The sequence below is a fragment of the Corvus hawaiiensis genome, chromosome 2, assembly GCF_020740725.1.
Source record: "Corvus hawaiiensis isolate bCorHaw1 chromosome 2, bCorHaw1.pri.cur, whole genome shotgun sequence".
Lineage (NCBI taxonomy): Eukaryota > Metazoa > Chordata > Aves > Passeriformes > Corvidae > Corvus > Corvus hawaiiensis.
Window position 1 is genome coordinate 98,138,726 of NC_063214.1, and position 27,582 is coordinate 98,166,307.

The window sequence follows — 27,582 nt, forward strand, 5'->3', positions numbered from 1 at the left end:
AACAACCCCCCTCCAAAATTCAGGCATCTTAAAATTTTTCCTTAGTGTCAGAACATCTTAGAGATTTTATGTTTGAGGAGGGGGAAATGGCATGCTCTTAAAAGATGTGTTGATTTGCTATACTCTTTGGTTCTATAAAGTCATCTTTTCACGGCTTTTTTTTTTTGGTGACTTTTTGAAATGTTTGCTCAACCATTTTGTTTGGATGGCCAAGGCCCCTACCTCAGTAGCCTGCTTTTGTTGTTGGAACCTGTGCACCTGAGGCATTACAGTGGTAGAATCAACATGCCTAAGCTTGTTGTTCATCCTCTGGGGGAAACCTGAAAGATGGGTATCTAGTTTATGACGAATGTGCTCGGTGGTCCTTTGAGAGAGACATGAGTCTCTTAGTGTGTTGAACGTCCATCTGGATGGGAGGAAATAACCCATCTTCTTTCTGTAGGCACATTTGTTTCTGTCTTGATCAAAGAAGCAGCTGAGCTGTGTAGGGAGATGAATCCAGTCACTGGTCTGTAGGCAGAAGCATGTGTTTGTTTTTCAGTGCTGAGCATTGTCCTCATTTCACTGCTGCATGAACATCTGGACTGTCTTCACCAGAACTCCTGCTTTGTTCAGGAGTTTGTACAAACAGTGGTACCCACCTGCACTCTGAAAATCGGAACCCATAAAGATGCTCCAGTAATGAATTGGAAGTGATGAAATGGGATTTATGTTGTTCATGATTCAGTTACCTGCAAGCTGGAGAGACTGACAGTATGCTGTCTTCTCCCCAGCAATTTATTCTCAGAGAAGATGTAAAAGCATGCATTTGAAACACTTTGATACCATGCTGTTGCTTGCTAGGGCAGGTTTTGCTGTCATGCATCTTTTAATCCCTGGCCTCTTCTGAATATTTGAGAGCAAGTACCTTATCATGTGTGAGTTTCCTTTCCTTTTGGGTTGGATTTTTTTCATCCCCTCTGCAAGAGGAACCTGTTCCTGTCCCATGAATGAAAAATGCAGAGAAGGTGCTTGAGAAACATTGGACTTGACAAAGCGTGGAATTGACTTTCACTATTGAGATCTATGAGTACCCATGATCTGCTGAAATAGCTTATTTTTCCTAATCACTGAAAATTAATATCTTGTGTCATCCTGCAAGTCTCTTATCTGCCTTTCTGACATGTAGGTGGAATCAGTGTTTCCTGTCAGTAAGTTGAATGGATTTTATGTCCTATGTATGGTAGTATATTTTATCACTGGACATGAAAGACCCTCTCAAGAGGAGAATAATAAGAGAGGGAAGGAGTTTGTTATTTTAGTCTTTGGTTGCTTTCTCTTAAAAGATATGTAATAATATTTTGGAAATTGAGACGCATAAATGAAATACTACTGAGTTATTTATAACTTACATCTCTTCTCTGTCAATGTTAGATTAATAAGCCTTTCTGACTCTTTACCTTGGGGGCTCTCTAAGTCTTCCAATTAGCTGTCTGAGAAAAGATGGCCATATTTTATATTATTACTCTGATTTATGATTTGCTTGTCTGCTTCTCTTTTTTCAGATGAATATATCACCAGTAGCTCTTGCTCGTATTTATGAAGAAGACTTTAAACAAGATATGGCTGCCTTAAAGGTACAAATACTTGACATTCTAAATTTAGGAGTATTTCTAAGCAATTATTTTGGTAAGGAATCTGGTTTTGAGAGTTTTATCTGAAAAAATAAATTTGTTCCTTGGAAACTGAGTGCTGATTTACTTTTTCATTCTTCTGGAATGATATTGCACACCTTTTGAGTAAGAAAATGTGGGGAGAAGCAATGCTGAGCTTTGGAATGAACAAGTTAAATTTCTTTAGGAACTATTTTTTTCCATGTTCAGTAGAATCTTGATTCACAGATATTGCATATTTACTATAATGCAGAAATAGCTTGATTGAAAGTATAGGAAACAATCTTTCATTGATTTCAGATGACTTTGCTTCTTGTCTACCTGTCAGAAGCAGGGACTAAGCCACTGGGAAAAATTTGGGGTTTTTTTGCCGCCCCTCAGATATTTTTTCTGTGTGTGTATTATCTTTAATACTGCTTATGAACTTTTTTTGATATTTGCAGTTTTTTTAAAGATAAAATTGAGGAGAATGTTCTTTTTAGTTTATTTCTTGGAGGGAAGGAACTTAACAGCGCTGTGTTTCATACAGATTAATGACATGTTACTCTTCCTTTAAGGTCCTTCCTCCTACCGTGTATATGAGGGTGACTGACAATATTCCTCAGATAATTTCCTTTATAAAAACAATAATTTCCAGTGGACAAGCTTATGCAACCTCGCAAGGTAAGACTCTGAGCACGGTAACTCCTTGTTCAGCACATGTATAGGAAGTCACTGCTCTTAGTAATCGTGTTTTGGAACCAGATGAGATACCCTGTGCCAGGCTTTCCTTGTGTTGCTTAACAGGGTGTGAGCGAATTGTTTGTGATGACATGAGTGGGCAGAACATTTAACTTAGAAATTGAGTAATAGTTGTAGCTCATTACTTAATATAAATGTTTACTGTAATAAACTGCTGTTGAAACTCCTTGGGGAAATCCTGGCCTGGTTTCTACAAGAAAGCTAGGGGAACCTCTGAAGAGGAACTGTGTCTCTGCAGTGTGCTGCAAAAGATGTGCCTGCAAAGCAGAGTGTGTGGATTTTTTTTTTTTAGCAGGGCTGGTGGTTGTAGAAGGATTCAAGTGCTTCTTCATCCTCTGGTGAGGTGCATTGTAACTGGACTAGATGTAGCTTGAGCTGCAGTAGGGGAGGGGATTGCTGATTGTGCATGGGCAAGGAAGAACCTGGGAGATCTCCAGAATTCGAAGTTATGCTATGGGAAGAATGAGCATGTGCACAGAGGTTACTGAAAAGCTGGGTAACATGGAAACGTCTGCTATTATTTTTGCAGAATTTCAGAATTTCTAAATCAGAATTTCAAGTGGGAGTGGAAGAGCACTTTGTTTTGCTTTCAGGGAAATGTTATCAACTTCTCATCAATGTGCCCCCTCTTTGCTATACAACTAAACATTTCTTTTGTATTAGGCAATGTTTATTTTGATGTTAAGTCCTGGGGAAAAAGATATGGAGTATTAACTACTATTAATCCTGATACCCAAGATGAAGCAGGTAAGTTCGTGGCACCAACTTGTTTGTGTTAATGCATTGTTTGAATGCATGATGCATCTATGTGCAAACTTTCATTCAACAGTCTGAAATGGTTTTCTAACCTGGTGTGTATAGCTAACTTTCTGGTTAATTTAAGATTATGTTGCTTTCATAGTTATTTTTTGAGGCGCTAAGTGTTGCCAGTGCAGGAGGAAGCTTGGTCTCTCTTCTTCCTTTCATCCTTCCCTCTGTATCTTTGTTCTGATGCCTTAGAACAGTTAGGATTCTTGAGCAATTGTAATTAAATACTTGGCAGTGGTACATAGAAACTTCAGTGAGGTGGTGTTCTTGCTGTTGCACTAGCCTGCAGTGAGGACTCAAGGGCAAACAGAAGCAAACCTCACCTACCATGTTATTGTTTGGGGCAGTTGCACTCCTCTGAAGCTAACTGGATGAATTGTTTCCTTCAGTACTTGTCATTGGGCTAAGCAACCTCTTTGTGTGAGGGTGAGCAATCTCTTCATAGGCTGTGCTAGAACAGGCCTATACCCTGGGCTGTGGGGTTTTTGCTGCAGTTCCTGCTTTGAAGGATTGCTGAGCCTCTCTGTAGTTTCTATAGGGGTCTGATCAGGTCTCTGTGTCAGAGAATTTAATGCAGGTCTCCTGCTTCCTTTTGCAAACTGAAGTTCAGTATTCATCATTTAAAAAAAAAAATCTGTATGCAGTTATTGAAAATGCCTGTCAGGCTGATGCTCAGGTGCAGCCAGGGCTTCTCACAGTTCTGCTCTGGAGTTGTTTCAGCATTACAGCTCACAGAGGGAATGCATTTTGTCAACAGTTATTTAGAGGTAATTACTGCCTGCAGAGAGCCAGCAGCCTCCTGGGCTGCACAAATGCTCCAGGGAAGAGCATTGCCAACAGGTCAGTGGAGGTGATCCTTCTCTGCTCAGCACTAGTGAGACATGCCTGGAGTGCAAGTCTGGTGCTGGGCTCCCCAGAACAGCAATGGTATGGACATAGTGAGAAAGGCCAGCAAAAGGCCATAAATATTATGGAAGTACTGGGGTATCTTTCATATGAGGAAAAGCAGAGAGAGCTTGGACCACTCAGCCTGGAGAAGAGAAGGCTCAGGGGAGTCCTACCCATGTGTACTCATACTGATGGAGGGAGGAGAGCTGATGGAGCCAGGCTTTTCTCAGTGGTGCTTGGTGATGGGACAAGAGGCACTGATCACAGCCTGAAACATGGGAAATTCCATTTAAAGCTAAGAAAAATCCTTTTGCTCTGAGGATGGTTAACACAAACCATCTTGATCAGGGAGGCTGTGGAGCCTCCATCCTTGGTGATAATCAAAGCCCAGCTGGACACCATCCTGGGCTGCCTGCTGTAGCTGAGCCTGCTCTGAGCAGGGGGTTGGATTAGACTGTCTCCAGTCGTGCCTTCCAGCCTCAGCTGTGACTGATTATGTGTTTTACCCTGCTTCCCCTCTAGTCACAACTAAATGTGTTGTTATTTATAAATATTTTGACACTTGTTTTGCTTACAATGGAGAAGTGGAAGAGTGCTGTTTTGTAGCAGTATACTCAAAAAAGGGCAAAAGAGGGTTGGAGTCAGCAGATACTGCTCAGTCAGAAGTTGGCAATCTCGAGAAAGAGCCCAGGTGAAGATTCAGTGGATAAAACTAGGGTTATATTTCTGTCTCTTTAGTTCTTAGGAATTTTGAATTGTATGGTTCTAAATGTAAGGTCATGTATTTGTCAGAAAAAAAGTACAGAGTCCAGAACCCTGTTCTGTGGCTCCTGCCAGGGAGTGCTGTGTATTTGACTAAGGGGTTAGGAGTCAGCAGAGGTGAACAATCCTGCAGTATTCTGCAGTATTCTGACAAAAAGGACTGCATCCTTGGCAATGTAGTGAAGGAAGGAACAAATATAGCTGGGAGGAGACCTTTGTAGAGAACTCATCGGTGAAAATGGTACCGAAAAATCGTTACTATCCAAGAACAGTTTTGATTCTTACTTTGTGCACTTTGTTTTATAGACCTAAACCACAAAGTACTTGTGTCCCAGAGGAAAAAATTGTGAAGTGTTTGTTTGTTTGTGGGTTTTGGTTTGGTTTTATTACCTTTTCTGCTGCAGTGCAGTCAGTTTGTCCTGGGGAAACTGGCTGATATGTAACTAAATAAATGAAAAACCAGGAAGACCAGGGGAGGATAAAAGGAGGATAGGATGTATTAAGGAATCTTGAGTCAATCTTTGTAGCTTGTCGAAATCTATTTCAATACACTATTTTTTTCAAACGCTTGATTGATCAACTGGAAACCCTGTGTAAGGGGGAAGGGAGGGAAGTTGTAGTGGAAATAAGTTGATCGAAGGGGATTAAAATCAGAGTAGTTCACTAAACACACATTTCCTCTTGTTTTCATTTAGTCATTTTTTTTCTTTGAGACATATCCCATTAACAAATCACTTATTCTTGCCAGTTGATTCTGATAAACGACATGGTAAAGATTTTGCCCTGTGGAAGGCTGCCAAGCCTCAAGAGCTATCTTGGAATTCTCCGTGGGGAAAAGGAAGACCTGGATGGCATATTGAGTGTTCCACAATATCAAGGTCAGATTTCTTGGATTTTAATAAATCTAATGCTATTTTTTGTTTTCAGTCACAGTACAATAGTAGCAGCAGTATTGAAAGTGTTTTCTGGTCAGTAGATAGTACTGGTTTTAATGTGACCATTTTATGCAACTTGGGATGTCACATGTGGCCCAGATAAACTCTGCTTCACCTTACTGTCACAGCTGCCTCTATGTTTTGCCACCTTGAGTCAGACTTGGTACTTAGAATATGGAATGCAGGATCACACAGTTGATTAGCAGTCTTTTAACTTGAACTGAGTGACCAAAGGTTTGATGAAAGTTATGGTACTCACTTCCCTTCCACTTCTAGCAGTCTCCAGCAGACCTAGTTCAGGATGTAGGCTGTGTCAGGAGGACAGGATATGGGATTCCAGCTTGTTCTGTGAGATCTTGCTGGCCTTATCTTAACAGCAGCTGTGGATGTTCATGCTAATAATCTAAGTGTTATTCAGCTTTCTTGCTGAGTAGTGTTTTGCTTGCAGTTGGTTTGATGTAATTTGCTTTTAATTTACAACAGGAGAAAGTCTTCTCTCCTGGAAGATTGGTAGTGGTACTTAGTTTTGGTCTAGTCTCAGATCTTTTTTTGGAAGCTAATAACAAATAGTTTATATCTGAACTTGTTTAGCTTAAATTTTCAACTAAAGCTGAAAGGAGGTGGAACCAGCTGCCTTAGGGTTCTCTTTCATATGCTTTTTTGGTGCACCTAGGATTGTTAGTCATTTCTACCTGCTTGTGAAAAGTGTTTATAAGTGATTTTCTGTCTGTAAATAGTTGCAGCATAGTGAGGCAGCTCTTAAAGCAGTCAAAGTGCACAAAATCATGCTGTGTTTGATGTACAACCTGGGACAGAAGTGCACAGATAAGAAATGTCAGTTACGAAATGGCCTGTCTGCTAATGCAGTGCTGTTTGTAGTCTGCATTTTTTTCTGTAAAAATGTATTTTACTGAGGCTGGATGAGGCTCCTGCCATGTAAATAAAAGCTGACCCATGGAGAGCATAAGTGTAGTAATCTTGGACTGTGAAAAATGGAGAGCTTACTTTGGTAAGTGACCTAAAACAATTTGCTGTCCCAGTCAGGTGTCGAAGGCCCATTGTTAGGCAATACTTATTTAGCTCTAGTCTGTTTTGCTAAGTATCTCAAAGCACTTTAAGTTAGGTGAATTAATTTTGAAAAGTCTGCGAAGGTGAATGAGGAGTCTCTGGTCTCTAGAGCAGCCCTGGAGGAGGGAATCCCCTGCTTTGACTCCCTCAGGTCTGATCTTCTCTCTGCAGTTTCCCTTGTGGTGGCGTGGGCAGCTCCTCCTGTCCCTGAGCATTTGGCAGATCTGTCTGTCACCTTTCTCCAGCTCTTAATGGTTTTGTTGGAGGAAACAGCAAGTGCTCCTCTGTAGGTGGCGCAAGGGAAGGTGAGGGTCAGTCCTGGGCAGATTTGTGCTTTAGCTGGTTTTGAAGCAGGCAGGAGCAGAGAAGGATAAACTTGGGAGATGGTGACAGCCCATCTTTCTTCCCTCCTCTCTTCTCCTCCTTGCCTTTTCCTCCTGTTCCCCAATAGCTTCTGCAAAGCCATCATGTGGCACAGTGTCAGCATGGTGTTTTGTCTCAAAAAGGAATCAAAGTATTAATGTTTAGCCAGCTACCAGCAGCACCTTGTTAAGGTAACATGTGGGAGGCCTGTGTGTGTGTCTGTAGGCCTTGCATCTTGCCCTGCTTGAGCAGGCCTGGTTTCTGAGCAGTTAAGATTGACTTACATCCCTGTGAGGCTGTAAGTGTAATCTTTGTTTAACAGGTAAAGAAAATAAAGTTGCTAACCTGCCCAGCTTGACCTGACTGCACACACTATTGTCTGAATTCCTACAGAAAAGGTACAAGATAAGGAAGAGTAATACCAAATTTGCAGAAATGTTTGCTGCTTCGAAGTTGTTAGGTGTGCAGATAAAGGCACCTGTCTGATACTGAAACTGTAGCAGAACAAGGAAAGGAGACTTCCTGCTTGCCATCCTTTAAACTAAGTTAGAAAAATAATTGCTTCTACTAAGGAGAACTAATTTGGAATAGATATGGGGTCTTGTCCATACAAGTTCTGCTGCAGTTTTGGTATCCAAGTTATGTGTAAAGGTCTTGTTTTAAAACTGCAGTTACCTTGTTTTAAAACTGCAGTTACTAAATTGTACACTTAAATTTATGTTGTTTCATCTTACTCTTTTCTGCATTTCTTTTTACAAAAAGCTTTTGTGGTGTTCTACTTACCGATCAGGAAAATATTGTTACAGTGCAGTGTTTGGAAAGCAGCTGGACATCCATACCGGTGGAATAGATCTTGCATTTCCTCATCATGAAAATGAAATTGCACAGTGTGAGGTGTATCATCAGTGTGAGCAATGGGGGAATTACTTTTTTCATTCTGGTAAGTAAAATATTGATCACTTGAGAGGCCTGTACAAATACAACAGTTTGGGGTTTTTAGGTTTGGCATTTTATGCTATGAAAACTTGTTACACTGCCTGGCAATATGCAGAACTGCTCCTTGCTCCCTCTGCACAAAAGTGCTTCATTCAGTGAAGTTTGTGCTGTACAGTGTTTTGAACTACATCACTGGCTGACGGTTCTAGTGCTGTTCCCATTGATAGAAACCTTGACATTTGTTCTTCCTCTTGCAGTCATGGTGGTTCCGAATGGACAGCTGAAGTCAATAGAAAGTCAGAATCAAATGCAGTCTCTATTTTGGTGATCAGTATTTTGGGCAAGATGTCTCTGTGAACTCTTGGAGCTGCTTCTCTGAGTAGAAGAACTGCAGAGTTAAGCTTGTGGTACATGCTAGGAATTACATGAGCTTTCGTTTTTATATATTTGTACTGTTGGGGATGAATATTGAATTCTAGTTTCAGTTCCCAGTGCAAAGCCTGCTGTAAATCAATAGCAGTTGTCCAGAGGCTGGTGCATCCTCCAGGGTGTGCTTTGTTTCCAAGGCGCTGCGGAATCCTCTGCACTTCTGCTGAGATGCACTGGTTACTGCCAGGTGGAGCCTTCTGTTGAAAACCAGTGAATCTGGCTTTTCAAACTTGGAACTGAAACTGTAGGGGAAATATTTTTTGATACTAGCTAAAAAAAGAGGAGTCAATAAAAAAAAAAAGGGAGAACTTAATTCCAAAGGCAGTTTGTACACTGTGGTTCTGTAGGAGCTGACAGATTACATTCGTTAAATGTAATTTAAATTAAACCAAAAAAAAAAAAAAAAAAAAAAAAAATTAAAAGACAAAAAGTCTTGCTGGAGGATGATGGTGTGAATTATTTAGGGCAAATGAATCAGCTTCAGAAACAATTTATTCTGCTAACAGACTTCAGAATTTTAGCAGCTCAGAATTGGAGGAGCAATCCCCATTAGAGGAAGAAAATCCCTGCACTGGGGATAAATCTTATGAGGACTTTATTTTTAGACTACTTGTACTCTGGGAAGAGCGCCAAACCGAAGTTACGAAAATCCTTGTATTTTGTATTCTTGAATGAAATCACTCTAAGTACTGAAACTCTTGAAAGAGGAATATTAATTCAAATTCAGATGTTACCGGTACCATTTTAGGAAAACACAATCCAACTATTTTAAGCTTGGCTGCTTGAAGTTAAATCAGTCAATATTTAGGCACCTTTGCAAAAGAGAAAAAGTAATCCTACCCAGGCTCTTCCCCTTCTCCCAGGAGAATTTTGGCTGTGGGCTTTACTTGAGTCAAAAGAGCTGCAGGTGTCCAGCTGTGTCTGACAGCCTGAATATGCTTGTTGGGTGTCCCAAGTTTAAAGATGCAGTGGTGAAAGTGGCCTCACCTGCTAGCAGGCAGGACAGACAATGAAAGCAAGATTTTTTTATCATGGGTAGTTGCTGTAGCTGGTTCTGCATCCATAGATCTTTTGATTCATTCCTACTCTCCACAGAGTGTGTTGTGTAGAATTAATTTTCGAGGTGGTCAGGGTAGGACTGGAGGTAGCCTTCTCCTGGTGAGTCCCTGCTGCTTTGAATCATTGTCAGAAACAGCTGAGAAGTGAAACCATGAGCTTTTCAGGTCCAGTTATCAGGTCTGAGCTTGTTGCTTTCGTATCCAGATGAGTGTAATGGGGATTTTATCTACTTGTGGAAGGAAAGGGATTTTCAGGCAAGGCTGCAAAGCAGGTCTGTGCAGTGAGTAGCACAAAATGCAGACAGCTGCACGGGCTGCTGAGCAAGAAATACCATTTCTGCCACCACTCATAAAAGCAGGAGCACGATCACACATTGTCCTTCTGGAGTACTCTGAGGCGTTGGTAACACTGGGTTGCCAAATGTGAAAGAACGCAGTGCTTGTAGGGTATTACAGAGCAAGAGAAGTTTATGCTTAAAAATCTACCTCAAAGCATGATTAAGTGCTGGATGCTGCAGGCCACAGAAGTGCCTAAAAATCCCATGTTAGTTGTGGGTGGTTGGTAACTTACAGAATTACCCTTTTATTAGGAGAAGCCTGTTAGGGCTTTTAACAACATTTCTGAAATTATGCTGAGTAGTCTTTCAGTAGCAGCATGTTTGGCATCTCTCTGGTGCTGTGAATAATTGGTGTTTTCCATCAGTGGTACTGCTGTGGCTCACATGGATGAGACCTGGAAGAGGACAACCTCAGGCTATACCTCTCCTGTCTTTGTTCATCAGAGCTTTCGATCCTAAAGCCAAGCTCTACATACTCTCTTAAATGCAGTGTTACTACCTTTTTCCTGTGCTACAGCCTTGCAAAGCAGTGGTCCATGTGACTATTGAAAGTTCTAGCAGTGCTCAGAGATCACTTTTAAAAATAAACTAATTCAAATTAGGCACTGTAGCTGCATCCCTCCCTCGCCCTGCTTTTTCTCAGTCTCACAAGTCTGGAGAAGTTGAGAACGTGCAGAAAATTCATTTTGCGTTTAAGATATTTTGAACCAGTGCAATAAAACTTCGGGGTAAAAAAAAAAAAGTTAACAGCCACCAGCAAGTAATAAGTACAGAAGTTTGAGTTTTAAGGATTTTTTTAATGTGAGATCACTGGAAAATATTTCTTAAAATACTTCTGAGAAGTCAAGAGTAACAGGTAAGGTACTTGTCCTGTGAAGACTGAAGTATTTGCTGCTTGTTTTTATCAGTTTATTGTCAATTCTGGACAGGGAGACTCATGGTGGTGGTGGGGTGTTTTTTTTTTTTTTAAATGATTTAAATGCATATATTTTAAAATTCACCCAGTGGAAGTTTTGAGGATGGAGAGGTGTGCAGGACTGTAGGCAAAGCTATTGAAAAATGTTACCCATTGCACTGAAATGGTTGGCATATATCCATCATAGCATATGCTGCCTCCAACATTTCCAGTGTCTCAGTGCAGTCTTTCTCATTTGCTCCCTATTCAGAAGCACACTTGTTTATCTTGATTAATTTATTTTTCTTTCTTTTTTTTACTATAGGGCATTTGCATGTAAAAGGAAGTCAAGAAAAAATGTCAAAGTCATTAAAAAACTACATAACGATTAAGGTAATTTCTTTGTTTGCATTGAAGCAATGTATGTTTGTAATATGTAAATACTAATTACAGCCCTCTTTTGAGAAAACTTAGGAGTGTGTGCTTATGCTGCAGTGTTTCTCTAGTACTCATGTATCTGTTGCTGTGGATCTGGATGTAGGATACCTGCTCAGATTCAGGGTTTGCTTATAATGATGGATCTTGCTGAGCTGAAAGTGTTTGTAGGAGCAGAGTTTGTGCCAGTACCAGGATCCTGCACTGTAGATTTGTGGTTGATCTCGACAGTCTCAGGAGTCTTTTCCAACCTGAATGATTCCGTTCTGTAGTGATGAGTTCTCATCTGTCTATTCTTAATAGAATATTAAGAAATTCTTCATGCTTTGAAAAAGCATGGATTAGGAAAAGAGTGGATATTTTTCCTTGTCCTTCTTTAGGTGAAATGGGACATAGTGTCCGCGTTTTATCAGGAAGCTACTGGGCAATCCTGAACCACACTATTGCAGTGGTGTCTCCCATTACCCTTTATTTTTATACAGTGACCTTGCTGATGCACAGAGAGCTTTGCCTTCTGGTACCCACGAGCCACATGGCTGTTTCACTGTGTCCCAGGTCTTTGGTGTGGCGCAGAGCAGGGTTTCTCTGCCATGTATGACAGAGCTGTGCATGGTGCTGGGGTGGCTCCCGTGATGGCTGACGCCTACTGCTGGAATAGGGTGATTTCCTTCCTTCAGACAAAGCTTGGGAAGCTGCTTCAGCACATATGATCCCCTTTGCCCTCTTGGAAGAATTAATTAAAATCCCTTTAAAAAGTTCAATATGAGCTGCTTTATTTTTAAGTCTTCTGATGCTGTCTGGGTACAGTTAAGCCCTGTTTCCCTGGAGCTCACAATTTTCACAGAAATCTCATGAGTTTCAGCAGGTGTTGTGGACAGGGTGGAGAAATTACCACAAATGCAGTGCATGGAGTTAAAAGCAACATATAAAAATGTTCCCCTCCATGTCTCCCATGATGGCACAGCTTGTGTTGAGGAAGCAAAGATTTCAGGCCTGTCTCTCTTACCTTGTGGGTCTCTGCTTTTCATGTCTGCCCTTTCACACGGCTAACAAGTATTAATCCTTCCCTGGAAGTAGTTTTCAGTCCAGTGAAACAATTTTTTTCCTATACAGCTGCCTTGCACCTTGAAAGTTAAGCCCTACATGGAAGGTTTTATGCCTGTGCCAAAAGAGCGGAGGTCTGTCCAGAATCTTCCCTTGGTCCAGCTAGTGGCTACCTGCATCCCAGGCTGTTGCCTGGGCACAGCAGCCCTGCATGTTCTGCATCCAGCTGCCCTGTTTTCCCTCCCCCTTGTACCCTACTTCAGTTCTTTCTTTCCTTTTTTTAATAGCTATTAATTCTGACCCCAAAAATCAAAGAGATTGTGATAACACAAAGCCAAGCAACCTGCTTTCAAAGAGCTGTGAGACTTCATCTGTTCTCTGTTTTTAAGGAAATGCGGAGTTGTTTGTTCTAGTTTGGATGGTCCTTTCCCAAATTTGAATTTACTTCTGTATTGTACTCATATTGTTCTACCTCTGTATATTAGTGTAAAGCTTCTGGGCACATTGGGTACACTCATTTATATCCAGTTTTATTTTAAAAACCCACAATAAACAAAAAAACACCCACCAAAACAATCAGTATCATTATTTCTTGATTTTGATTGCCTCAATTATTTCTATTTTCACTTGAGAGATGGCACATTGCTGATGCTTTTTTCGGTGTTCAGGCTGGTTTAGTCTTGTAGCAGAAGCCTTATTTCAAAAGGTGAGATTTAAGCAAATGACACTTTCCATATTTTCTCACTTGTACTGGCTTCTTACAGTTTTTGATTTTTGTGGCACTTCAGTGATCATCACCAGTTTGCAAATAAAGAAAAAAAAAAAAAGAAGCAGAAGTGCAATAGTCACAGTCAATCTGCACAGTGTCCAGCCTTGCTGAGAGCAGGGTTGGAAGTGATTGAATGTTTTATCAGTGTACCTTCAAAACATTTAAATAGTTCTTTACACTATTAATATAAATTATTTGTACTAGTAGTAATACTAATAGTTTACTGTTTACTGGAGTAAATTATTTGTAAAGCTAGATAAATATTAGAGTGGTGTTTATTAGGCTTCATGATTAACACAGATAATTCTTATACGGCTAGGATTTATCTTTGTTCACTCCCTGTGTTTCTTCATATTCTAATCCTGCAGAAAAAGTACACTCATTTTCTTTTCCAATAAGTCTTTTTTTTTTTTTTTTTTTTTTTTTTTTTTGGTAAAGTTTGCAGAACTCAGGAGCTTTCCTTTCTGTAAGATTGTATTCCAGTCTTAGTCTGATAATTTCATTTTGGGTTTTTTTGCAAAGATCTTTATACAGTGTATGTTTGATGGTATTTGCAAAGTAATGTTCATTGTCCTATATTGGACATTGTGTGTATATTTATATCTTGTATATATGTATGCACGTCTATCTTATATGGAATTGAATTTTACTTAGTTTATGTTTTAAAGCAGTGTTAGAGTTTAAAGACTTTATGCTTATCTTAAACTGCAAAGATGTGTTATTTGTCATGTTAGTTTGAAATGCAAGGGGGTGGAAGAACTCCTGGAGAAATTGATACCATGCTAAAGCTGTCTTTTTGTGCATGGAGTTTAGGATTTCCTGAAGAAATGTTCATCAGATCAATTCAGAATGTTTTGTTTGCGTGGCAGATACAGCTCAGGTAAGGAAAAGCCCCTTACCTGTTGAGGTGTGCGTGGCTTTCCACACACACTTCCCAGCTGGCAATGCGGAGGCGGAGCGAGCTCTCCCTGCGGGGCGTGTGGTTCCCGGAATCCAGTGGGTGGAAAGGTTTTGGTGGTGCTCTGTGGGGCTGCTCTTTGGCTCACCTTTAGAATATTGTCTTTACTGAGCACAGTGCATAACCATTCATCTAAATACCTTCTTGAGCTGCAGTTAGTTGCGACTCAGCTAATTGCACTTTTAATTAATGAATTACCTCTGTCTCTGATTTGCATCTGTTGTAGTTACTTGTATTGCAGTCACAATCGGCTGGTTTTGGACACATACCTAGATGTGCTTTGGCTTATATTCCTGTAGGGTATGATGAGGGCTGGCTAATAATTTTTTATCTCCCTGCTATGTTACCATTTTTGTCCTGTGCAGTGCCTGAGTGTTCAGGCAGTTCTGTGGTGCAGTGCAGCTCGCTTACACCAGCACATAATAACCTAATGATCATCTTAGCCTGGCAGATCATCTCTCTGCTGGTGGGGAGAGGTGTGGGAGATTTTGTCAGCTTCCCTGCTTTTTTCAGCAGATGGTAGTTCCTTAACCAATGTTGGGTCACCTGGCTTGTTGGCTGTCCTGGCACGGCAAGGGACGGGTGGAGCATGGGTCAGCAGCTGCTGTGGTGTTTCAGTGGGCCTCTAGCTGCCTTGGATAAAGCACCTGTAGCAGTGTGACTGCAAGAGCTGGTGTGGTCAAGGCTCTGGGGCATTGCTCATGCCTGTCAGTGTGCTGCCAGCCCTTGTACACATGCAGTCATTGGACTGAGAAGTCTTTCTGCTTGTTAATACCTCTAGCTGCCTTGCAGGAGCCACCCATGTGATCTTCCTGGTGGATCCTCCCTCTCCTAGGACAGCTGAAGGCATCAGGAATGTAATATATCCCTGCAGAATTTCAAAGCATGGGATAGTAAAGAGAGAGGTGGTTATTAACTTCTGACCTCCACTGTGATAGAAAGAGAGGAGTGAATCCAGTTGGAAGGTCTGCTGCAGAACAGCATCCTGTTTGGGGCAGGCAGTGGGTTGGTGGCATGCCTGGCTGTTTTTGGATGATGCTACAGGGCAGTGGCACACTTGGCTGATTTCCTCTTTTAGGAGATGAAATACCTTGTGTACACTTAAGTGGCTCCCTGGCTGGGGGCACCTGGGAGTCATGAACAAATGTGTGTTTAAAACAAAAGAGGAGATAAGACTAACACCTACTACACTATCATATATATATATATATGTTTGACATGTAAACAAGCACTGAATGTCTGGTAGTTTCTAAGCTTGCCTCAGGACGAGGAATGGCACTGGAGCCCTGCAGTGGAGGGCTACCTGCAGGCTTTCTTCACTCCCTGTCAGCTAGCTGCATTTGAACCTCTGCTTTTTGCATTACTTCTGGGATAAACGCCTTCCTGAAGTAAAAGAAGAGTGCTACCTGTGTGGATGTGGGTGGCTTTGATGAAAGGATATGGTGGAGTTACATGAGAGTATAGTGCCAGTAAGCCAGTTGGCAGGTAAGGGTTGCTCAGAAGTCTGCTCTTGCCATCTCTGCCTTACGAGGCCATGTGTATTATTAGCTTCCCAATAAGGAGCCAGAGTTGGTCTCTGCTGAGCCAGGTATTTATTGTGCTGCCTGTCAGCTTGTGTCCCTGCTATCAATTCACTTTGGTCTAAACACAAGTTCACTGCACTCCTTCTCATCTTGCTGTCTGCTCATATTTTTATTAGAAGTGAGATCCCAAGCACCTCCTGCTTGTTTCTTAAAAGGTTTTTATAGCCTAGACCCATGGGTGATGGTTCCTGCCATCCCTGCCTACTAAAGAAAGCCTTTAGTAAAATCTGGGTTTGGGGGTCAGATGGTACCACACACATTGGATTGAGCCTGTAAAAGATCTTTGTAGGCATGGGGATGAAGGCAGCACCTGACAGTTGGGAATGGCTCATGCTTGATACTGTGGTTTCTTGGGCTTGGAATGGGCCTTTTTTGTTGTCTGGGCCAGCCCCTGTATGTGTGTGTGCTAACAGGCACAAACAGAGACAAATGTGATTCCAGAGTGCCCCAGCCTTGGAGGAGCAAGGGTTGAAGGGGTGTGTGCAGGGAGGTGCATGTGTTTCATGGGAGTGGAGTCCGGAGGATAAAGCTGGATGCCTTGCTTGTGGGGAAGAGGAGAAAAGTCAGAGAGAAGAGCCTTTTATCATCCTTCCATAATGTGTTTCTGCACGGGGTCTCTGCTTCATTGCCCTCTCTGCCTGCTCAAGGTGGTGGGGCAGAACTCCTTGGGGTGAAGCTGAGCTCTGGGGGCAGTGGTGATTATCTGGGTCTTTTGCTTTGGCTGGTGCCTCTGGCTGTTCCCTTCTTGGCCTGAATCACCACCCTGTGGCACACCTGAGGCTGTTGGGAAAATGGTTCCTAGGTACCTGAGGCAGCAGCATGGTGACCCTCCACCAAAGTGCCAGCTGCTTCTGGGTGCAGCTTGAAAGGAGAAGTGCCATCTCCGAAGCCCTGTGGGACTCTGCTGTGAGGCACAGGCAGTGGGGTTGTGTCTCCAGAACACTCTCCTGGTCAGCAGAAATGCTCTGGTGATTTTGTGAACCTGAGTGAACTGCAATATTTTGACCCCTCTGGTGTCTAATTACTTGGTGGTGCTAATAAATGTACTGTAATTTGATGATGCATTGGTGATGCCCTCAGTGGCAAAGGAGGGAAGGAGCAGGGAGCATAGTGAAGGTTTATAGGGCCGGGCTTGCCTGTGCTGCGCTGTGGGTTTGCAGTGCCAGCAGGCAGTGGTTTAGGAGTACGCCCTGAATTGGGGATGAGGAACAGCTTGAATCAAAGTAGGCTTCATCAGGATAAACTTTTATCAAGTATTCCTTGCAGAATTCTCACAACGAGGTTAATCGAGTAATCCTAGTGTATGTAAATGCTCTCAGTGTCTCACTGTGTCGTAGAGGTCTGTACATTTTTGAAAGTTGAGTAAAGCTTAATTTTAAAACCAGCGTTAATGAGGCAATAATGCAGATTTTTAATTACACACAAGTGAAAAATCTGACGAATACAGGTTCAGACTTATGCCTTTGCTACACAGGGGTAAATCCTGTGGAAAGTCTGTTTAAACACTTAGGCTTCCTTAGGATTTAGGCTAGTGGAACTGAGATCAGGTCTCACATCTGGCTGCTTTTGCCCTCTTAGATCTGCCCTCTTGGTAAGACTGTCTGCTCTAAAGAGTCTGTCTGGGCAGCTTTGGGTAATTCTGCAAAGCAGTTGGATGTAACATGAGCAGGGCCAGAGGTGAGATTTCTGTGCAAACTGTGGGTGATGCTCAGTGCTGAGGAGATTAAGAATATGCTGGAAGCTGTGGTTTGGATGTACCTTATGGCAGAGGTCAGGTATATGATGGTGAGGCAATACTGCACTGGCTATGAATGGCTCTGGTGTGATACTGGGGAAGGAAGGCATTCAAACTTAGGCCTGGCCTGGGTGGACACAACTTCCACTGAAGCCAGGTGAGCTCTCTTGTGTGGGGTCCAAGAACTCTTCTACAGAAAGTTGCACATTACTGTACAAATAAAGAAAAGTCTCTCACTGATAGCAATTCCCAGTAAAAGTGACAAGGAGCTAGTCTGGCACCTGCACTTCTGAGGGCGAAGGCAAGGCGAGAGGAGTCTGCTGAACTCCTACCAGCAGGAGTGGATGCTGGAAGTTCCTAAAGTGAAATTGCCTGCCAAAGCTAAAGTCCCCCTGAATGCAGTGGAGATGTCTGATGTTTCTGCAGCTGGTGGAAGAGGAGCACTGTAGGGTTCCTGTACAGCACATCTCATTGTAAAGCAGAGCTCAGCTTTGGATACAAGGGCTCATTTACCTTGAGGTTTTATCTTTCTTTCCAGTGGCCATAAGAGGCTTTGATGTGTGTGAGTTGAGTGTGATGAATCCCACCCTAGACATGCCCGTATGAGTTTAAGCAATTTGTATTTTCTCTACAAATAGCTTTCTCAAAATGATATGGTCAGTTTAGCTTTGATATTGTGAGGGATTTGTTTAGGAGCTAGTCCACAAATTTTAGGTTCATCTAGATTTTAGATGTTGGTGAAGCAGCCCTTTCAACAGTCAGTGGTGAGGGTTAGGCCTCTTTGGAGGTCTCCAAATACAGATTGTGTCTACCTAAATTAGAATAGGCACAAAATTAGAGGTAGGTGTTGCCATCTTAAATCTGGGGGAATGCTTAGAAGTCTATTAAATCTTAATGCTTTGGATTGATAACCTTGCAGAAAGATTCAATAAAGGAAAAAAATTAAAGTCAAATAGTGATTGCTTCAGTAAACTTTCAGATGCAACTTTTTCAATCAGTTTGATACTTTTTCCAGTAGGTTATACTTTGTCATATGTAGTGATTGTCTTTTGTATTGATTTAGTTCACCTGGTGTGCATGAAGAATGGAGCTTTTAATTAAGTGTGCAATTAATTGTAAGAAGTTTGCTATACATATAATAACAAACTTCTCCTTTGTCTCCAAATACTGTTCCTATGTATGACAGACAACATTCTCTCCATCATAATGCCTTAATTTCTTTTTTCCTTAGCGGTAGAATTTAGTGATGAGAGCATGGAAGATGCAAAGAACCTTCTTCAGGCGATCTCCTCATTTATTAGAGATGCAAATGCTTATATAAAAGGACAGCTGGTGTGTGACCCTGTTAGAGAAGACATATTGTGGGAAAGGTAAGTGCACCTCCTGTATCTTAAAAGATGGTGATTATCTGAGCAGTAGTTCGCTGACAGGCTCAGAGGTTCTGTTTAAGAAGCAGGACAAGAAGGACTAGGCAGCAGTCCTCCCTCCCAGCCCAAAAACCAAGGGCAGGGTTTTTTTTAATTCTCTTTCTAGCCAGCTGTTTTTGCTCATAGTCTGCTACACTCAGTTCATTGTGTTTTTAAAATCTCTGTTACTTATCCAGTGTGCCTGTCCTAACACAAGCATCTTTGCCCCTTGTGAGCGATGTAGGAGGCAAAGCTATGGCAGTAGTGAGGCTCCCCAGTTTGTAAGTAGAGCTGGGCAGTAGCGACTGGAGAAGAAGTGATACACCTCGGGCATGTGAATTTGTAATCCAGCTGGCTGGCACTGTGGTGTGCAGCAGAGGAGAGAAGGGGCTGCTGAGAGATTTGCCATGGGCAGGGATGTCACAGGGAAGGAAGACATTACAGTTGTTGTGACCCTTACAATGGTGAGGAGAGTCCTTTGGAGTCTGTTGTGAAAACCAGATTATCTTCAGGACTGAGATGTGCTGTGTGTTGGGTGCAAAGCTGAGAGCACGAGCATGGTGCTCTGGAGTCAGGGTAGGAGGGGCATTGAGTGCCCTGAAGCAAGGTTAGTGCAGGCAGCTCTGGGCTCTAGAATCAGAGGTGAGACAGCCTGTAGAGGTGAGGGGCAGCTTCCTTGTGGCTCAGGCACCTCACTGCTGGGGAAGCTTGTGGCTGCACTGAGTGAGGGTTTCAAGGGGCACTGGAGCACATCACAGGAAAGTGGAGTTGCATTAACTTGCTGTAGTATTTGGCAAAAGCAAATCCTTCAGCAGGAGATCTGTTGGTGCAAGATAAAGTTGAGAGGCATGAGGAAGTTGAAATGGATAATCAGCAGGGGATGTGTGGGAGGGCACAACTTGTGTATCCCTAGGTGTAAAAACAACCAAAATGAAACAAAGCTCTTAATTAGCAAAGTGTTAGATACTCAGTGGAGAGGGGGAAGCTTGCAGGGGAAGGTGTTGGGAGGAATGAATTAGAGCAGCAGCCGTCCAGGATCTGAGGGAAGGTAGGCATTCCGGGCAAAACCATTCAGAAACAGGCAAAATACGGAGAGCTCCAGAGATGCTAGGATAGCTTGAGGCTCCCCAGCTGAGCCTGCTCCTTGAGCTCTATTGGGAAATGGCATCCTTGGGCCAGCACGGTGGAGCTCTGGTTTGCCTGGCTGTTGATGGGAGCACGCTGACAGCAGCTGTTTGAAGCTCCCCATTTATCCTTGCTGCTCTCCTCAGCTCCCTCTCCAAGTGGCTGCAGCTGGTGGCACTGGTTCTGTGGTGATCAGTGCTGATTGCCCGCTGGCTTTTGGCACTGTTACACAAATGGTCCCACTGGACCTTTCCATCTGGGCCATGGTGAGTGGAGTCCCTTGGGATTGGGCTCTCCTGAGAAAGGAGGAAGCACCACAGTGCTTGGTTGAGAGTCAGATCCTTATAACAGGATTCTTGGCCAACACCAGGACAGCTTTCTTGCCTAGCACTGGAGTGCTGCCTGTGATGTGCCTCTGGAAGAGAAGCATGCTGTTAGCATGATAAATGGGCTGCTGGAAAAAAAAGCAGAACTCAGTAAGATCTTTGATGTGCTTAATATCAGCCTCATTTTCCATCTGTTTTTAAATGATTTAAGGCAAACTGCTGTGTTGTTGTTGGCCCCTCTGATTAACGATGTCTATGTATTGAATGGATGTAACACTTCAGATTTTTACATGCATCAAGTTTTTCCCTTCACAGCAGAAAGATGTATTCTCCCTGATGAGTGTAGCACTGCCCATCACAGGACAGCTGGGACGGAGATGGCAGTGTCCTTTCGATGCCTCCCTCTGGCTGAATGGCTGATGAATTCAGCATACTGCTGGCATCTTGTTTGTCTTATCTTAAATGTTACCTTTTCTTCTTGAAGGCTAGCCAACACAAAAGTAACCGTGAAGGCTGCGTTTGCAGATGACTTTGACACCTCCAGGGCTGTTGCAGCAATTATGGACCTCATTCACCATGGCAACAGACAGCTTAAGGCTGTTACTAAGGTAACCCATTAGGATACAGAGATCAGAAAATGACAGCTGTCCACTGTCCTACTGCTTAATGCAGACAGATTAGTTTATTGTTCACATAAGAAACCAGCAGAAACAAAGCTCCATAAATTGTTGACCTTAATGGAGCCCATTTGTCCTGACCCTATCACAGGAATTGTGCATGGCTATTGTTTTGTGCTTCGTTGTGTCCAGAGGATGTTTCTTTCCTGCTGCCCTATATTATTTATATCTAAGGTTTTTGAAAGGCCTGAAGCCGTTGTGACATGCTGCTAATTTTTTTGCTGGTTCTGTGTTCTTCACCTGCTTCTTTGCTAAATATCCATGCACAGACATTAAGCTAAACTGGGAAGTGGTGGTGGGGGTGGTTGCTGCAGGGGCTCTGGCTGGCGGCCCCAGGTGCACTGGGCAGTCTTGGTGGCGAGTTCGGCGCTGGGGACCGAATGGTTTCTGCTGTCAGCAGACTGTAACTGGCATCAGCATTCCTGCATGAGTCTGTCTTCAGATGGCTTTTGGCACATTAAGACCCTGTTAAAAATCTCTCATGCTGGCACAAAGAAAGCATCTGGTAAGGACAAGACTTGAGCAATAAACACTATCTGAAGCACTTCTGGGTTCTCCATTTACCAACAGCTCCCTTTGTCACTCAAGGCGAGCATCTCAGCCTTGTTGCTGTGCTCCATGAGTGCTGGTGTCATCATGTTCACCATGTTTGTGCAGTAAAAGAAATGTGTACATGGTAGTAACTGGTTTTAAGAGAGAATTAGTCTGTTGGTTTAGAAATCCTGCCTCCTTCTGGTCCTGTCTTGGCATTTGCTGTAAATTCTGTCCTTAGCCTTATCTTTACAAAATGACACTCTGAGCAAATCCCTGACCTGAAACACTTTGCAGCAGGGATCTGTAATGGCATTACCACTCCTAGATAAAAGTACCCTCATTTTGTCAGTCACTGCTTGTTCTCTCTGAATTCCTCCTGTCAGTCATTCTGTTGAGAATGGGATGGGGCAGCTGACACAGATTTCTGGTTGGGGTGGTGGAGCTTATCTGGGTACAGCCCAGCTGTCTGGAGTGTTCCCTCTTTATGGCTGTGAGTGTAGTTTTTCTCCTTAAGAACTGTGAGTAAATCCACATGACTACTTACTCCTCTCTTTAGCGTTCCTGCTAAATGTTTCTCACATTAGATGGCACACTCCTATTCCTTTCTCCCAGTGGCCTGCTCCAGCTCCTCCCAGTTCAGATCTTCCTATACATTTTAGACTATGGCTTATCTCAGGCCCTAATGAAGATGTCAGATAAAATCCAGTACTAGCTGCAGATTTGCTTGTGCATGTCATCACTCTTATTTTTTAGGCAAGGGTTAGTCCCTTAAATTGCTCTTCAGTCTGTCATTTAATCCTTATTTTATTGCTGCTGATTGCTGGTGCTACCAGGGCATGACAAAATGCCATATGCTATCTCAAAGCGGTCTCCACATGGATCAAATCAATAAGATACTCAAAGAATTATTTCTTTTTAATCTTTTGCATTCTAGGTACCCATGAATCTGGGATTTTGTTCTTTTAATTTTGTTTCCATACACACAGCCCTCTCATGCCCAGAAGTGCTACTTTTAGTTCTAATTTACTGCACACATGTAATGTGTGGCAGCTTCACACATCTCTTCTCCTCGCTGCGCAGGCTGGTGATAAGCTCTTCCCTCGTTTACTTAAATCCCTTCCCTTTGTTCTGTGAGGTGCTTTTATATCTCTGTAAGATTGCCTGTCTGGGCAGGTGCTCTGGTGGAGGTAGATCTATATAATTAGTAATAGTTTTCCCTTGTGGACTAGGCTACAGAGAGATGCTGGGTTCTGTAATACGTATTGACTGGACAATCTCTTTTGAGTGTTTTCTAAACAGGATGCTGGATCTCCTAGAAGCTCTGTTGTGTATGGAAGCATTATTTCCTATATAGAAGGCTTTTTCAATGCCCTTGGGATGTCCTTCGGAGAAAGACAGGTAATGAAATATATCTTCTATGTGTTCTAGTATATGGTAGCAGCCCCAGTGTTATGTTTCATAGAATGCTTTCTGAAAGCATCAAATGTAACAAAGTTATTTATGGTTTTAGTAAACCTTTCTGCACCTCTTGCAGTTTCTCCTGTGATGTTTTAGGAGAGTGTAGAAGCAGGTGGAACAAAGTGTGGGCTTTTTAGTTCTTGGATACTCCCGTGTGACTTCTGCACCAATTGTGCTGTGGAAATGAAAGACTGAGGAAGGAAACAAGAAAAAGTTAGCATTGGAGGCCTTTAAATTGTCCTGTTATGTGTCTGGCTTTGCCCCAGCTTTTCCTCTTCTCCCAGATAGTTGCATTCAGGCTGGCTTTGATAGCTGTGCAAATATTTGCAATTGTGAGGGGTCCCACTCCTCTGCAGAAAGCCAGGGAGAGGGGCTGCTCTGCTTTGAGGTATGGGGAGGGGAGGACAGTGAGTTGGGGATGGGGCCCTTACATAACTAGTTCTTGGAAAGATAGTAATGGGGAGAGAAAAAAAAGGGAGAGAAAAGCTCAAAGCAAAGTACTGAATGGGAAGGAGAGTCATCAATATGGAGGTGATATCCTGATGTATGGAAAGGGAGCATTTAAAATGACACAAGGTGTTGGAGAATAGCAGGCTGTTCTTTGCTCCTCTACTGCTCAAATATGGAGCTGAATGCACAGTAGTGGAAAACTTTCTGTAGAGAAACTGTTCTGCAAAAATTTATTTTGGGGAGGGGGAGAAAAGAATAAGAATGTAAATAACAATTTTCGTCCTTTGAAAATCAGGCAGTATGGCAGTAAATGCATATATTTAGTTTACCTCCATGGATTTTCTCCCAAAAGTTCTTTCAAAACAGTGGCTGGATGTGATTTGGCTGCGTGTTACTCCTCATAGCCTGTGGTTTGCATGTTATTTTGTAGTGGCATACTAAACACTTAAATTTCTTTGTTTGTTGGATGGCAAAGTCATTCCTCCAGATTCTGGGCTGTCTGTATGCAGGCTTCTGCTGCACCTGTATTTTTGCTGAAACAAGTATCTGAGTGCTTTTCTTTGTTGTAGGCTGTGTTAGTCCCTTTCTCTGTGGCAGGAGGATCAGCAGTAGATGCTGGTCTGAGATACACAGGCAAGAAAGGAGCAACTGATCAGACTCTTCTCTGTTCCTCTGCTCTTTCACCTTCCAGTAAATCTGTCAAAATCTTCATCAGAAAGGTCCATGAGTTACCACAATTTAGTAAACAAAATGGTGTAAGAATTGTTTCCTGACCCTGAGACCAGCCACAACAACCCAGCATCCACCCTTTCTTGCCCCTTAGCCAGGTAGCCCCAGGCATGCAGCTTGCCAGGAGCAGTTCCTGACCACAGTGGTTCCTGGTGTGTGTGCTGTGTGGGAGAGGGCTGCCTGGCCTGGACACTGCTGTGCTAACAGTGCAGAGGATACAGGGAGTGGTGTTTGGGCCCCCTCATTTGGATGTTTGCATATGGCCTGTGGGTCTGTCTTGCTCCTGGGCTGGGATTCATCTCAGCTGGTCAGCCTTACAGTCTAATGTAGCTGCCTGTGCTTCTGAAGTCTTTGGTGGGGATAGCTCATCTCAGTCTGGTGGCTGTGTACAATAAGACCGCCTGTCTCTTTCTCTGCATTGGCAAGAGAAGATCTTATCCACAGGGAGGTAAGATGAATCCCTCTGGAAAGGTGATGAATGAAAACTATCATGCCTGTTTTAGAGCTGGGAAGCTTTTGCTCTGCCAAAGCATGCAGAGTGTTGAGTGTATTGCAGGTGCAGCCGAGGCCACTCTGTGGAGTAAGCAAGGGCCAGAAATTTGGGATCAGCCCTGAGAGGCTGCACAGTGTTTTACGTGGAAATCAGATCAGTTCATCTCCTAAAGCTGCTCCTCCTTTTGAAGGCTTTCACTCCAGTAGGTGTCTGGTTTGAACTCTTGCAACGGTGTTTGTAGAGGCATGTTTCTTGCTCCCATCATCATGTCTTTCCCTTCTGTATTTAAGTATTTATCCTGGCACACGTTACTATGGAGCATTTCTGGCACTTAGATTTATTATCTTCTTCAATCTCATAAACTTTTTCTTTGGTATGGTTACATGTTTTGAAAGCTTGGGGAATTTGCTGCATTTCACACTCTTATCTTCAATAGCTTCCCTGTCACCTCCTCCTCCTGCCCCTTTTTGTTTGTCAGTGACCTCTGAAACTCTGCTCCCTTTCATTCCCATCCTGCCATTCACTGACTAAACCCAGTCCCCTCTGGCTTTAATTACTCAGCTGCTCTTCCTCTCCCAGATGATGTTGCTGCCAGGAGCTTCGCCCCCGGCCTTGGTGCGCTTTGTGCTCCCGCTCTCATGTCACAGTGATAAAACACCACACTGGTGTTCTCTTGTTTGTTGGAGGTTTGTCCTTTTCCTCCCCCTTGGGAGTTTGCCTCTAATGAGAAACAGGGATGGTCTCTCTGCCAAGAGCGAGACCAGGAGCCTGGCTGTGCCACTGCTGAGGAGTGGCCTTCCTCTTCAGCTGACTCCCAAGCTCCCGTCCTGGCAGCTGTTGGGCAGGGCTCTGTAGGAGGAGTGAGTCTGTTCCCTTCCTGAGGCATTGACCAGCGAGACTCCTGCCAAGCCAGAGGAGGCCAAGGAAGCTTGGAGGTGGCTGAGGGGAGGAAGGGGCTCAACTACAGCCAGGAAATACCCACAACACCCTGTGTGCAGTAGCTGCAGCTCTGTCAGGATTTTTTGAGTGGCTGAAACTTTGGGTAATATGGATCAGATGAAAGTTCTGTGGATTTGGGAAGGTTTTCTGTAGATGAAAGGGAAAGGATAGGATAGACTAGAGACTTAAAGCCAAAGTACTTATTTTTCTGGGTTTGTGTTTCTTGAAGGCGGTCTGGAGGTACAGAGTAAAGGGCTGATGTATTCTCTGTCTTTGGACTTTTACAGCCAAGGAGCTGTCTGAACTGGTGGCTAGGCTTCCCTTGCTGTGTTGGATTCCTGTTGCCAGGCCTTTCTTACATCAGCTTGTCTGATCCCTTTTTAAGTTATGCACGCTTCTGGCATCTTGGAGGTTTCCTGTGGCGATGAGTTCCCCACTTGGGTTATGCAGTGTGTTGTGTTCATGTGAGAGCACTCTGCTCCAAGGTAAAAGCTTTCTTGTGCAGGAACATGGTGAACTACTTCCAAGTGTGACTCCACTTTTTGTCCAGCATTAGTGAGATGGTGACATTTTAATTCTACCAATATATGGAAGATGCACAACCAAGAGAGGTGATAAGGCCTCACATTGCTACGGAGATGGGGTTGATTTTTTTAATATCATTCTCAGATGTTTGTAAAGCCCCGTGTTTGATTTCTAGGTGCCTGTGGGAGCAGACAAGTCTGCAGTGCTCTCCAGTGTCATTGAGGAGCTGGTGAGGTTCCGCACGAAGGTCCGTCATTACGCGCTGGCTCTGCCGGAAGCAGCAGACGCTGTGCCAGGAGAGGGTGCGGCGGGAGCCAAGGAACCCAAACAGGAGCAGAAGGAAAAGAGGAAGCAGCTAATGCGCGAGAGAAAACCCCTCTTGGAGGCTTGTGACAGTCTGCGTGGAGACCTTGCTGCCTTTGGAATCCACATAAAGGTAGAAGAGAGTAACCCTCTTTGTGAGAGTCTCAGTCACTTTTTAAGACAACACTTATTTTTGTCCTTCATTCCCCTTCAGCAGCTTGTGGTGGTGTGCTCTGCTCCATGTGTGACTGCAGTAGCAGGAGGTGAAAGTCAAGCCCTTGTCTGGCTATGCTGCTGCCTTCTCTTCTGCTCCCCTTCAGCCTGGTGTCTCCATGCAAGCCACTGAAAATCCCATAATATTCAGAAATCCCTAAGTTGCCCAAGTTAATTCAGAAGGAAGGCTGTGAGTAATGTGTGGAGTCTTAAAAAAGATTGCAAAGGAACTGGGAAGTAAACCGAGATGACTTGTGAAAATAAGGCCTTCCTTCTATCCTCCCCACCCAAAATAAGTCTCCATGAGAAAGCCTCTTCCATCTTCAGCAGCTTCATTCCCAACTGTTCCTGAGCCACAGGGGCTTTGCCCAATTCCTGTACCACTCCTCTCTCCATCCTGCTTTCTACTTTTAGCCTACACCTAATGCCAGTGTTCCTTTCCATTATCTCAGTGGCATCTCTGGCTTGAGAGAAGACCCTCTATGGCATTACTGCCTCCTCCTGGTTCCAGGGAGCTGCATTACTTCTTTAAAGTGCTGCTTCTTCCACTTCCTCTTGGTCACTGCCCTTCTTGCCTCCATGAGGCGAGGGTCAGTGTTGCTCCTTGTGCACAGAATAATCCTCCACATTCTCTCCCTCCATCCAGTTTATGCTGCTCATTTTTCCTTTGCTTGGGAACTGATCCTGGCAAGTCTGGTTCCATGGTTTTACCAGTGGGAGGATGGAAAGCACAGTGACATCAGGGAGTGACAGCACACATCCGCTGCAGCTGCCGAGCGTGAGGGCTGTGACTCGTCAGCGCTCCTGTTACAGCGGAGCGTGGTCGGCGCTCTCCTCTCTCAGATGACAGCGAGCGCGCCGACACAAACCAGGGTGAGGGCCAGAGCGTGGTGGTGGTGCTGAGCTGCAGCTGTGAAAGGAAAGGGAAGCTGGAACATCTGCTTCCTCTAACTTGTTTGTAAATCCCCACTAAACTCATCTGTCAAGCAAGTTTGCAAATCCAAACAA

At 43.4% G+C, this 27,582-nt stretch overlaps 1 protein-coding gene across 4 annotated transcripts in view; it reads left to right on the forward strand.

Annotated features, from left to right (window-relative positions):
• The window catches only part of CARS2 (cysteinyl-tRNA synthetase 2, mitochondrial), a 44,350-nt gene that overhangs the window by 14,116 nt on the left and 2,652 nt on the right, over window positions 1–27,582 (forward strand). For 3 of the 4 annotated variants that reach the window (XM_048328217.1, XM_048328226.1, XM_048328239.1), the window contains 11 exons: window positions 1,545–1,616; window positions 2,210–2,315; window positions 3,057–3,140; window positions 5,599–5,728; window positions 8,023–8,156; window positions 11,198–11,265; window positions 13,934–14,000; window positions 18,628–18,766; window positions 20,738–20,861; window positions 22,764–22,862; window positions 26,234–26,494. In XM_048328217.1, coding sequence (XP_048184174.1) covers window positions 1,545–1,616; window positions 2,210–2,315; window positions 3,057–3,140; window positions 5,599–5,728; window positions 8,023–8,156; window positions 11,198–11,265; window positions 13,934–14,000; window positions 18,628–18,766; window positions 20,738–20,861; window positions 22,764–22,862; window positions 26,234–26,494 — 1,284 coding nt within the window. Of the gene's footprint in view, window positions 1–1,544; window positions 1,617–2,209; window positions 2,316–3,056; window positions 3,141–5,598; window positions 5,729–8,022; window positions 8,157–11,197; window positions 11,266–13,933; window positions 14,001–18,627; window positions 18,767–20,737; window positions 20,862–22,763; window positions 22,863–26,233; window positions 26,495–27,220; window positions 27,448–27,582 lie in introns of all 4 variants that reach the window. The other variant, XR_007208159.1, reaches the window with a different exon arrangement.